Source organism: Oncorhynchus gorbuscha, linkage group LG12 (assembly GCF_021184085.1).
Source record: "Oncorhynchus gorbuscha isolate QuinsamMale2020 ecotype Even-year linkage group LG12, OgorEven_v1.0, whole genome shotgun sequence".
In the NCBI taxonomy this organism is placed as follows: domain Eukaryota; kingdom Metazoa; phylum Chordata; class Actinopteri; order Salmoniformes; family Salmonidae; genus Oncorhynchus; species Oncorhynchus gorbuscha.
This window is the reverse complement of record NC_060184.1, coordinates 40,662,205-40,676,019: the sequence shown is the minus strand read 5'-3', so window position 1 is coordinate 40,676,019 and position 13,815 is coordinate 40,662,205. Positions and strand designations below refer to the sequence as shown.

Genomic DNA, 13,815 nt, shown 5'->3' with positions numbered 1-13,815 from the left:
CGCAAACAATTATAGGTTTTCATGTCTTGATTGAACACACCGTGTAAACGTATGTGAACCCTTGGATTTAATAACTTGTTGAACTTCCTTTGGCAGCAATAACCTCAACCAAACATTTTCTGTAGTTGCGGATCAGACCTGCACAACGGTCAGGAGGAATTCCTCTTTACAAAACTGTTTCAGTTCAGCAATATTCTTTAGATGTCTGGTGTGAACCGCTCTCTTGAGGTGATGCCACAGCAATTCAATTGGGTTGAGGTCAGGACTCTGACTGGGCCAATACTGAAGGCGTATTGTCTTCTGTTCAAGCCATTGTGTTGTTGATTTACCTCTGTATTTTGGGTTGTTGTCCTGTTGCATCACCTAACCTCTGTTAACCTTCAATTGGTGGACAGACAGCCTGACATTCTCCTGCAAAATGCCTCGATAAACTTGGGAATTCATTTTTCCGTAGATGATAGCAAGCTGTCCAGGCCCTGAGGCAGCAAAGCAGCCTCAAACCATGATTCTCCCTCCACCATACTTTACATTTGGGATGAGGTTGATGTTGGTGTGCTGTGCCTTTTTTTCTCCACACATATTGTTGTGTGTTCCTTCCAAACAAATCAACTGTAGTTTAATCTGTCCACAGAATATTTTGCCAGTAGCGCTGTGGAACATCCAGGTGCTCTTTTGCGAGCTTCAGATGTGCAGCAATGGGTTTTTTTTGGACAGCAGTGGCTTCTTCTGTGGTGTCCTCCCATGAACACCATTCTTGTTTAGTGTTTTACATATTGTAGACTCATCAACAGAGATTTTAGCATGTTCCAGAGATTTCTGTATGTCTTTAGCTGACACTCCAGGATTCTTCTTAACCTCATTGAACATTCTGCACTGTGCTCTTGCAGTCATCTTTGCAGGACAGTCACTCCTAGGGAGAGTTGCAACAGTGCTGATATTTTTCAATTTATAGACAATTTGTCTTACCGTTGACTGACTATTAGAGATTACTTTGTAACCCTTTCCAGCTTTATGCAAGGCAACAATTCTTAATCTTAGGTCTTCTGAGATCTCTTTTGTTTGAAGCATGGTTCACATCAGGCGATGCTTCTTGTGAATAGCAAACTCAAATTTTGTGAGTGTTTTTTTGTGGGGCAGAACAGCTCTAACCAAAATCTCCAATCTCATCTCATTGATTCGACTCCAGGTTAGTTGACTCCAATTAGCTTTTTGTCACGTATACTGCCTCTTCGGCCTCTAGGTCATCAGGCTGATGATTATCCCGCACACCAGCACCTCATGACGCTCACCTGTACTCCATCACCTCCTTGATTATCTTCTCTATATCTGTCACTTCCCTTGGTTCTTTCCTCAGGTGTTATTGACTCCGTTTTCATGTCGGTGCATTGTCTGTGCTTCGTGTTTATTTATTAAAACACTCACTCCCTGTACTTGCTTCCTGACTCTCAGCGCACTTGTTACACTTTTGGAGAAGTCATTAGCCTAGGGGTTCACATACTTTTTCCAACCTACAATGTGAATGTTTAAATTATGTATTCAAAAATAGACAAGAAAAATACAATAATGTGTGTGTTATTAGTTTAAGCAGACTGTGTTTGCCTATTGTGACTTAGATGAAGATCAGATCAAATTTTATCTCAAATCTATGCAGAAATCCAGGTAATTCCAAAGGGTTCATATACTTTTTCTTGCCACTGTACAAGGATTGACCCAACTTTCAAGAATCCCTACGCTAACAAGAGCAATGTTGTTAACTTATGGATTCTTGAAAGTCGGTACAATCCTTCTACACCACTTGAATGAAGAAGATAAATTCATTTTTTGTCAAGTCCGTAAAACATAAACTCCGTCAGACTTTTGTCTGAGGGCTGAAAAATCCTTATTAAATATTTTTATTGAGGATTTCTAAATTACATTTTCTATATTTTACAAATGCTTTTATCTTTCGAGGCAAAAACACTGTCCTTTTTTGAGTATTTGTTGACAAACCCCTTTCTTTTGTCATTATTATAAAAATATATATTTGTATCACTGTTCTGCAACTTATTTCATGTGCTAGATCTAATGGATAATGTTTGCTTTATAAATATTGTGCTATGTCCTGAATCTAGAAAAACATGCTAAAATGCTAACGAAATTTGCCCTGGAACATTATATAGCTCTATAAAACATTATATAGCTCTATAAAACAAAAATAAATTTGGAAATTTGTGTCACATTTGTTTATATTCTAATGAATTAAACAAGGCCTTTAAACAGTTGTTGGACAATCCATGTAAATATGAAATGCCTTTTATGATGTCTGACCCAAGGTGCGGACTCCTGGACGCACCTCAAAACCATAGGGAGGGTCCGGGTGGGCATCTGTCCATGGTGGCGGTTCCGGCTCGGGACGTGGACCCCACTCCATTAATGTCCAAGTTCCACCCCTTCGCGTCCTGGGATAATCCACCCTCACCGCCAACCGTGGCCTAATAGTCCTCACCCAGAACCCCACTGAACTGAGGAGCAGCTAGGGACTGAGGGGCAGCTCGGGACTGAGGGGCAAGCTCGGGACTGATGGGCAAGCTCGGGACTGATGGGCAAGCTCGGGACTGAGGGGAAGCCCGGAACTGAGAGAAAGCCCAGTACTGAGAGAAAGCCCAGCACTGAGAGAAAGCCCAGCACTGAGAGAAAGCCCAGCACTGAGAGAAAGCCCAGCACTGAGATGAAGCTCAGGTAGGTAGTAGGCTCCGGTAGATCCTGGCTGATCTGGAAGATTCAGGTTGACTAGCAGATCTGGAAGATTCTGGTTGACTGGCAGATCTGGTAGAATCTGGTTGACTGGCAGATCTAGAAGATCATGGCTGACTGGCAGATCTAGCTTCTCTATGCAGACTGGCAGATCTGGAAGAGACGAGACTGGTTGACTGGCAGATCTGGAAGAATCTGGTTGACTGGCAGATCTAGAAGATCATGGCTGACTGGCGGATCTAGCTGCTCTATGCAGGCTGACAGCTCCTTGCAGACTGACAGCTCCTTGCAGACTGACAGCTCCTTGCAGACTGACAGCTCCTTGCAGACTGACAGCTCTGGCTGCTCCATGCAGGCTGACAGCACCCTGCAGACTGGCAGCTCCTTGCAGACTGACAGCTCCTTGCAGACTGGCAGCTCAGGCTGCTCCGAAAAGGCAGGAGGCTCCGGCAGCGCTGTAGAGGAGGAAGGCTCTGATAGCGCAGAACAGGCGGGAGACTCCGACAGCGCAGGAGGGAAGGAAGGCTCTGATAGCGCTGAACAGACAGGAGACTCCAGTAGCGCAGGAGGGAAGGAAGGCTCTGGCTGTGCTGAACAGGCGAGGAGGCGCACTGACGGCCTGGTGCGTGTTGCTGGAACTGGTGCTACAGGATCGAGGACACGCACAGGAAGCCTGGTGCGGGGAGCTGCTACCGGAGGACTGGTGTGTGAAGGTGGCACAGGATGGACTGGACCGTGAAGGTGTACTAGAGAGCCTGAGAGCAGGACTGGCACAGGACGTGCAAGGCTAGGTAGGTACACAGGAGGCCTGGTGCGTGAGGCTGGCACATTTTTCACCAGCCGACTAACACGCACCTCAGGACGAGTATGGAGCACTGACCCAGGTGCCATTAAATCCCCGACACGCTCCGTCGGACGAATATCGTACCTATAGCACCATGCTAGCAACTCCCTCATTACTCTCTCCTCCACTTTCCCCATTAACTCCTTCACAGTCTCTGCTTCGCTCACCTCGAACACCCGCTCTGGTTCTGGTCTCCTCCTTGGCTCCTCACGATAAACAAGGAGAGTTGGCTCTGGATAGACCGGACCGTGCAGGCGCACTGGAGCTCTTGAGCACCGAGCCTGTCCAACCTTACCTGGCTCGATGCCCACTCTAGCCAGGCCAATACGAAGAGCTGGTATGTGCCGCACCAGGCTATGCACACGCACTGGAAACACTGTGCGCTCCATAGCATAACACGGTGCCTGCCCGATCTCTCTAGCCCCCCGGTAAGCACAGGGAGTTTGCGCAGGTATCCTACCTGGCATAGCCATACTCCATTTAAGCCCCCCCCCAATAATTTTTTTGGGCTGCTTTTCGGGCTTCCTTGCCAACCGTGTTCCCTCGTATCGTCGGCTCTTATCTCCGGTTGCCTCTGTTCTCCTTAGTGCCTCCACCTGTTCCCATGGGAGGCGATCTCTTCCGGCCAGTATCTCCTCCCAAGTGTAACAACCTTTACCATCCAACACGTCTTCCCATGTCCATTATCCTAATAATTCATCCTCCTTGTGCTGCTCCAGCTGTCGCTGCCTGTTTCCACGCCACTCGGTCCGTGTGTGGTGAGTGATTCTGTAACGGCGTTCTTCGTTTGTCGAAAGAGAGTCGGACCGAAATGCAGCGTGGTGGTTACTCATGTTCTTTAATGAATGAAATGACGATACATGAAAATAACGTAATATACAAAATACAAAACAACAAACGGAACGTGAAACCTATTACAGCCCATCTGGTGAACACTACACAGAGACAGGAACAATCACCCACAAAATCCACAGTGAAACCCAGCTGCCTAAATACGTTTCCCAATCAGAGACAACGAGAATCACCTGACTCTGATTGAGAACCGCCTCAGGCAGCCAAGCCTATACAACACCCCTACTCAGCCGCGATCCCAAATACTACAAACCCCAATAGGAAAATACAATAACCCCATGTCACACCCTGGCCTGAACAAATAATTAAAGAAAACACAAAATACTAAGACCAAGGCGTGACAGTAAGTTCACCATTCTGCCATTCTGTTTTGTAAATTGTTTTGGTACAATAATGTTATTCTTCACTGGGTTTTTATTGTTGTGCATCCCATAATTCTTGATTTGTATATCATTTAAAAAATCTTACTGTATTGAACATTTTCACATGTTAAGTTGTTACTGATCAGTAATGAACATCCTGTTTTAAGAATGTGGCCAAACATTTCCATCCATTTTTATAGTCATTTTATATTACGGATACTTTGGTCTATCAAAATATATATTTAAAATGATATCAATATTAAGACAAATATGTGGGGGAAAAGTCGAGCCTTTCCCGTCTTGTAAGAATCGCTGAGCTATATATCTTGTTGTTGCCGGTACATTATCTGTACGAGTGCTGTCTCTGTGAGTGGCAGCCAAAAGCGTGGCTCAGCCTCAGGCATGTTTGATTCAGATGTGTCCATTAAGTGATGCAATGTGTCTGTTATTATTCTTAATTTGAGAGTTTGGTACAATGTGTTGGAAGATCTTATTTTTTTCCACCGAAGGCCTAGGTCCAATACGGTACACCGTTGACTCAACCTACCATGCGATGCCAACCATACAGAAAGAGTATCACAGAACTGAGTGGCTGAATGTAGGGAGAATTCTCATAATGATAACAACAAGCAGATATTACATCATGGCAATATGATAATGTGCTGTCGGACTGTCTATCTTCGGTTGGATTTGGAGCTGAGAGAGAGATGCTCTCGGGCGTATTTACTCAAACACACTGAGTGTTCGATTTCTATTGATCAAATCAACATTGAATGGCAGGCAGGCTATGTCTGGAGCCATTCTGAGGGTGGCAGGGAGGGCCCAGCCATAACAGCACATTACCCACACATTACCATCCCAATGTGAGTGTCGTGTCTGAGAAGAGGTGTATTAATAAAGTTGTGCCTACCTGAATAGCAACAGAGATGAAGAGGAAGGCAGCAGTCAAACTGAGGTAGGGACTGTGTCGCATCACCAGGATGAAGCCCTTGTGGAACGGGATCTGCTTCTCCGTCTTCGAAATGTACGGATCTGTGCGAGGGAAAAAAGGAATAAGATCTGAAAGTGTCAAGAGACAGTTTCTTTGATTTCTGTCTTCTACCCTAAACCAAGCCCATAAAGCACCAAGCATTCTGTGATGAAAGAATATACAGTAGCATGAGTGAGACACGTATGGGGGGATTTCACTTCCAATCTGGCAACCCTGTAGCTGCCCCTGCATTGCAGCATTACTATGCTCTGTCTGTTCCACAGGGTTTGCCACTACAGAGAACCAGAACTAACAGGTTCACTAGTTGTGAGGTCAGCAGTTCACTGATTTTATTTTATTTTATCTTTATTTAACCAGGCAAGTCAGTTAAGAACAAATTCTTATTTTCAATGACGGCCTAGGAACAGTGGGTTAACTCCATGTTCAGGGGCAGAACGACAGATTTGTACCTTGTCAGCTCGGGGGTTTGAACTTGCAACCTTCCGGTTACTAGTCCAACACTCTAACCACTAGGCTACCCTGCCGCCCTGATAGCCTCCATGTGCATGAAAAAAAAATGTATTCATTTTTTTTACCTTTTATTTTAGCAGGGAGTCCCATTGCGACCAAGGTCTCTTCTCTTTTGCAGGTGAGCCACGCATCTCACAATTGCACAGAGATATGGGGGTAGATTCTCTCCTTTTACACTTAATACTTCATTCTTTATTGTCCTTTTTTTCTCTGAGCTAGATAATCATTGGATAAGGCTGGAGCTAGCTAAATAGTCTAAAAACAATGTGACTGAGTGCTACTGTGCTTAATGGTACTTTGCAAATGAGGTTAGAGTGAAATATGAGAGGGGGAAGAGAGCACACACACTTGCTGGGGAAAAGTGCGCACACACACACACACACACACACACACACACACACACACACACACACACACACACACACACACACACACACACACACACACACACACACACACACACACACACACACACACACACACACACACACACACACAGGCTTCCAGAGTGGCGCAGTGGTCTTAGGCTGCGTCACTACAGATCCTGGTTCGATACCCTTTTTTTTTTTTACCTTTATTTAACCAGGCAAGTCAGTTAAGAACACATTCTGACACGGTCGCCAGGTGTACGGTGTTTCCTCCGACACATTGGTGCGGCAGGCTTCTGGGTTAAGCGAGCATTGTGTCAAGAAGCAGTGCGGCTTAGCGGGGTCATGTGTCGGAGGAAGCGCGGCTCTCGACCTTCAGCTCTCCCGAGTCCGTACAGGAGTTGCAGCGATGAGACAAGACCGTAACTACCATTTGGATATCACGAAATTGGGGACAAAAAGGGGGTACATTTAAAAAATATTATAATAAAACACACATGCAAAACACACAGACTCACCATCTCTCTCTTTGACACCCAGGAACATGACCACAGTGCAGATGAGAAACACTCCTCCTATCACACCTGCAGCAATCATATACACCTCCTTCTGCAAGAGGATAAAAGTAGAGAGAGAAAACAATCATATACTGTACACCTCATTCTAGAGCATATACACCTCATTCTACAAGGAATCTAGAGAGCATATACACCTCATTCTACAAGGAGGATAGTGAGCATATACACCTCATTCTACAAGGAGGATAGTGAGCATATACACCCCATTCTACAAGGAGGATAGAGAGCATATACACCTCCTTCTACAAGGAGGATAGAGAGCATATACACCTCCTACAAGGAGGATAGTGAGCATATACACCTCCTACAAGGAGGATAGTGAGCATATACACCTCCTACAAGGAGGATAGAGAGCATATACACTTCATTCTACAAGGAGGATAGTGAGCATATACACCTTCTACGAGGATAGAGAGCATATACACCTTCTATGAGGATAGAGAGCATATTCACCTACGAGGATAGAGAGCATATACACTTCATTCTACGAGGAGGATAGTGAGCATATACACCTTCTACGAGGATAGAGAGCATATACACCTCATTCTACAAGGAAGCTAGAGAGCATATACACCTCATTCTACAAGGAGGATAGTGAGCATATACACTTCATTCTACAAGGAAGCTAGAGAGCATATACACCTCATTCTACAAGGAGGATAGAGAGCATATACACCTCCTACAAGGAGGATAGAGAGCACATACACCCTTCTACAAGGAGGATAGTGAGCATATACACCTCCTTCTACAAGGAGGATAGAGAGCATATACACCTTATACGAGGATAGAGAGCATATACACTTCATTCTACAAGGAGGATAGTGAGCATATACACCTCCTTCTACAAGGAGGATAGAGAGCATATACACTTCATTCTACAAGGAGGATAGTGAGCATATACACGTCATTCTACAAGGAGGATAGAGAGCATATATACCTCCTTCTACAAGGAGGATAGAAAGTATATACACCTTATACGAGGATAGTGAGCATATACACCTCATTCTACAAGGAGGATAGTGAGCATATACACCTTATACGAGGATAGAGAGCATATACACCTTATACGAGGATAGAGAGCATATACACCTTATACGAGGATAGAGAGCATATACACCTTATACGAGGATAGAGAGCATACACACTTCATTCTACAAGGAGGATAGTGAGCATATACACCTCCTTCTACAAGGAGGATAGAGAGCATATACACCTTATACGAGGATAGAGAGCATATACACCTTATACGAGGATAGAGAGCATATACACCTTATACGAGGATAGAGAGCATATACACTTCATTCTACAAGGAGGATAGTGAGCATATACACCTCCTTCTACAAGGAGGATAGTGAGCATATACACCTCCTTCTACAAGGAGGATAGAGAGCATATACACCTCCTACAAGGAGGATAGAGAGCACATACACCCTTCTACAAGGAGGATCGTGAGCATATACACCTCCTACAAGGAGGATAGAGAGCATATACACTTCATTCTACAAGGAGGATAGTGAGCATATACACCTCCTTCTACAAGGAGGATAGAGAGCATATACACCTTATACGAGGATAGAGAGCATATACACTTCATTCTACAAGGAGGATAGTGAGCATATACACTTCATTCTACAAGGAGGATAGAGAGCATATATACCTCCTTCTACAAGGAGGACAGAAAGTATATACACCTTATACGAGGATAGTGAGCATATACACTTCATTCTACAAGGAGGATAGTGAGCATATACACCTCATTCTACAAGGAGGATAGTGAGCATATACACCTCATTCTACAAGGAGGATAGAAAGTATATACACCTTCTTCTGCAAAGGCAGGAAGAAAACAAGAGTGTAAATCTATCCTTTATTTGTTTATTTGGATCCCCATAGGTATTACATTACACTACTCTTCCTTGGGCCCACTATCAATATTTTTGTCTTTGGTTACAGAAGGGGCACATCTGTACTGAGCCTTCCTCAATTTCTATTTTACATTCTCCACCCAAATACTGATCTTCAACTGTCATCAAAAAGTCACATTAGAAGATATCAATGTGTTTGTTGACCCTGTCATTTTACACTAGCACTCCTTACATCGCTCTAGCAGATACGAGATCTCATAAATAACTCAACTAATTAGATAAAAGCAAGTTCATTCGGATCCTTAAATACAGTCTACCAAAATACTATAGAGCCTTGAAGATTTCATGTTTATCCCAACAGGAACTGAACTGCCCTAAACAACTCCCGGCTTGTTTGCTATTTTTCCATGCGGCGCAGCTAAGTGGTTTATTATTATTTATTCACATCAAACGTTCTGCCAGTTTCTGAGGGACTGGAGAACTCGCCCAGGCGAATGTGCCACCCTCACCCGCAAACTCAGAGGAATCTAGTGGTGACAGTGCTCCAAGTGTGTGTGCGTTTGTGTGGTTGTGTGTTTGTGTGTAAGTGCTCGGCATGGCTACAGAGGGCCCTGCGTGGTGAGAGAGCCGAACCATCAAGGTTTACCCATAATCATTTGGAAAGGCACCCCTTGAGCCCCTGAATAGCCGCGGCGTGCCCAAATCCAACACGGAATAGTTTGGGCTGGAGCCCGCTCGCCGCGTTTTGCCCATGAACCCATAAACCACCTTTGCATTCACAAGATTCACAGCAGGGTTTCTGGGTTGTCTCGGTGATGTTTTCATTGGCTATATGTACAGTATACTGCTAAGGAAATGAACAACCAGTTCAATTCAAATGTAATGTTCCGGTCTGGATTTGGCTGGAAATAGATGTTCAATATTGTTAGTCCCCTAATCCCAACAAACTGCATGTCGAGTTTGGGGTCTGCGGTTCATTCAGTTGTTTTTGAATGTGATAAAAAATAGCCTTAATCACAAATAGACTGTGGTCACCTAAGGGGTCTCTTATTTTAGGGAAGGGGTTTGATGACTGATGTCAGGGAGGAACCCCTTTTTGTGGTCAGTGCCAGGGGAGGGGAGGGAGCTGTGGGAGAGGCTCTTATTCATCCTATGGTCACTTCAAACCCAGGATGATAAATAATATATGTCTATAAAGCCCTCTTGAAGTTGGTATGTGGTAAGGCTCAATTTCACCGCTAGACAGTCTGCAAACACAAACTTCATATTCATCATATTCCTTTTAGTTTCAACAAATCACTCGTTTTATACTTCTTGACCTTTAATTTGTTTCCTGTTTGTTTCCTTGCAACTTTAAGGCTTTAAAAAAAGTGAAGAAAAAGGAAAAGATGACCCTGAAAGTGCAGCCCTGAGGTAGTTGAGGACACTACTGTCAGTTACAGTTCTTTTCAAAATCGGATCACCATGGTAACACCCCAGGTCAGGTTGTTTGTTGTCGCGGTGACACTTACAGCATGTGACAGGAAGTCCTGGGAGTGAACTATTCTTTTGACGATCTCGGCCCCGCTGCCATTGCCTAGGTGACCGGTGGACATGTTGTGGTGGGGGCAGTGCTTCAGGGTGTGGGCGCTCGCCACAATCTGACCCTGGATGGCTGCGCCAACTAGAGTACCCAACACCTCCAGGGTCATACCTGCAATATAACACATGTATTACAGTATTAAGTACTATCAAAACAGAATGACAGAATAGTGCCTGAATTTGATTAACAACGTACGGTCTGTTTAATAGTGACCTACGATAGGCTGTGGCTGAGTCTCTCTCCTTCTGGTCCGCACTGAGGAACATGGTGAGGGCAGAGTAAGGCACATGGAAACACTGGGAAACACAGAAGAACCACAGAGGACATGATTAGATATAGGACAGAGTCCATATAATTTCCACTTTTTGGGGATATTTTATGCTCCACTTAAGACGATGATTCACTGCAAAATTAACTTTTAAGAGCCTTAAGTTTAAGCTACAAATATATATATTTTTTTGCATAGGCTGAGTCTCAATCCACCACATCCGTTTATGCTGGCCTTCGGTGGTGGAAGGTAGGCGAGCTACAGGGGTGACTGTCATAGACCATGAGATGTCCTGAAAATCGGTCTTCTCACGAAAATGTCTGTAGCATCTGAACTGTTCGGGCAACAAACTAATATGACCCCACTATGGAAAGGGGAGATTCTCATGAACAGGACGGTATTCTCCGTTTTGTGTCACGTGACTCATTTAAAGGTAACCGGTACCGGTAAAAATAAAAAAGTAAATTATGGAGGTAGTTTTGTGGCCACAAAAAAAGGGGTTAAATGTGTATAAAAAAAACACAAATATTTCCCTAGCTTTCTCCGAGACATAGGAAAGACACTTCAAAACTTTATTCCTTATGATAGATTTTTTGACTGTCTGTTTTTCCATTTGTGCATTCCATGTGTTTCAATGGGCTATAGTAGTAAAGGCCAAATTCAATATTTAATTATTTTTGTTTATTTATACAGGGGTCCTAAAATTCCTAATCATATAGCTACATGATCCATGGTATGACCATCTTAAAAACAATTCCATATGTTAGCTTAGTAGAACCCCCCCCCGTCTGTAAGCCTCAGCTCCCTGTTTTCCTCTCAAGCTGCCCAGTAGAACAGTCAGCAACTATTCGCCTTCAACCCCAGCCTTTCTTCTCCTTTGTCATTTACACAACAGCTCAGTCAGCATTGTGGCCGAACGATGCAGCGACCAAACAACTGACCGAGCATCCAAAGAGACAACAGAAATAAACGCTGCCATGAAAGACTGTCCCAGCCCTTCTCCTTCTCATCGGGGCCAGGGCGGGAAGGACGGTTGGCCAAGCATGTCATTTGTAGGGCCTTGTTGGGAAAAAAACTAAATGTATAGAATCCAATTTGACCAGAGCTTTGCCTCAAGTAAAATTATTAGTCATCAAATCATGATTGAAAGATCACACTGGCCTGTTTTTTAAAATTGTTACTACTGTAGGGCTTTAAAGTGATAGCAGCCATTCGTTCTCAGTCTCTCACACACAAAGACAATGAAGTGAAGCTAAAAGTGGTAACCAGCATTTACCCATCCAGCGGTCTCTGGCAGGGCCGAGCATATACTTATCAAGTAATTAGAATGACATGTCATTATAGGCCATCGCAATGTGGCTACGATGGGCAGTGGGCAACATGCTCTTTAGCACATGTTAAAAAGATTAGAGAGAGCAGAGGAGAGAGTGTGAGAGAGAGAGAGAGAGAGAGAGAGAGAGAGAGAGAGAGAGAGAGAGAGAGAGAGAGAGAAAGAAGGAAAGGGTTTGAAGCTGTACCTTAGTAACAAAATAAACCTAAATAAACACACTTGTTTGAGGTGAACTATCAACACGGTTTGGTTTTATGACACGTCGTCTCTGCTCACAATATTTTTGTGTTGGGTTCGGCAAGTCATCTCTGCTAATCTGGATCTTTTCTTGCAAATAAAAAGCAGTATCCAGGAACAATGGGAGGTGTATACTGTGAGTGCACAAAGTCCCTGTTGAATAGTGTTAGAGAGGATACTGTATCTGAGAACGAGGATGTGGAAATGGTTGTCCTTGTGGGCCAACACTTTTGTCTTAGGTAGCTGTCTGGTACTCACAGTGATGAGTGTCTGGTAGAGGCAGTAGAAGCCCAGGTACCAGATGAAACGTCCGTTTGTGAAGGGAGGAACAAACCAAAGGTAGAAGTAGGAGACCACCACAAACGGAGTACAGCCCACCATCCTACAGAGAGAAAAAGGGAGGGCAGGGTTATTGTTCTTATTGCATATCTTAATGGCCATTGTTTGAGCAAACATTTGAGTCGAATTTGGTATCTTTTTTTATTTATTGTGAAACTTTGGCCTCATTATAGGTCTGTGCAATTGATAAAGACATCATTTACAGTGCCTTGCAAAAGTATTTGTCCCCCTTGGCGTTTTTCCTATTTTGTTGCATTACAACCTGCAATTTAAAGATATTTTTTATTTGGATTACATGTAATGGACACACACAAAATAGTCCAAATTGGGGAAGTGAAATGAAAAAAATTACTTGCTTTCCAAACAGGTCAGGGACAAAGTTGTGGAGAAGTACAGATCAGGGTTGGGTTATAAAAAAATATCTGAAACTTTGAACATCCCACAGAGCACCATTAAATCCGATATTAAAAAATGGAAAGAATATGGCACCACAACAAACCTGCCAAGAGAGGGCCGCCCACCAAAACTCACAGACCAGGCAAGGAGGGCATTAATCAGAGAGGCAACAAAAAGACCAAAGATAACCCTGAAGGAGCTGCAAAGCTCCACAGTGGAGATTGGAGTATCTGTCCATAGGACCACTTTAAGCCGTACACTCCACATAGCTGGATTTTACGAGAGAGTGGCCAGATAAAAGCAATTGCTTAAAGAAAGAAATAAGCAAACACGTTTGGTGTTCGCCAAAAGGCATGTGGGAGACTCCGCAAACATATGGAACAAGGTACTCTGGTCAGATAAGACTACAATGTAGCTTTTTGGCCATCAGGGAAATTGCTATGTCTGGCACAAACCCAACACCTCATCACCCGAGAACACCATCCTCACAATGAAGCATGGTGGTGGCAGCATCATGCTGTGGGGAAGTTTTTCATCGTCAGGGACTGGGAAACTGGTCA

General features: G+C 43.9%; 1 protein-coding gene across 1 annotated transcript in view; it reads right to left on the bottom strand.

Moving 5' to 3' along the window:
* LOC123991010 (major facilitator superfamily domain-containing protein 2B-like) overlaps positions 1–13,815 on the bottom strand; it is a 44,200-nt gene that overhangs the window by 7,478 nt on the left and 22,907 nt on the right. The window contains exons 7-11 of the mRNA XM_046292113.1: positions 12,779–12,902; positions 10,903–10,981; positions 10,615–10,796; positions 7,179–7,269; positions 5,702–5,823 (exon numbers count right to left, since the gene is read on the bottom strand). Coding sequence (XP_046148069.1) covers positions 5,702–5,823; positions 7,179–7,269; positions 10,615–10,796; positions 10,903–10,981; positions 12,779–12,902 — 598 coding nt within the window. The remainder of the gene's footprint in view (positions 1–5,701; positions 5,824–7,178; positions 7,270–10,614; positions 10,797–10,902; positions 10,982–12,778; positions 12,903–13,815) is intronic.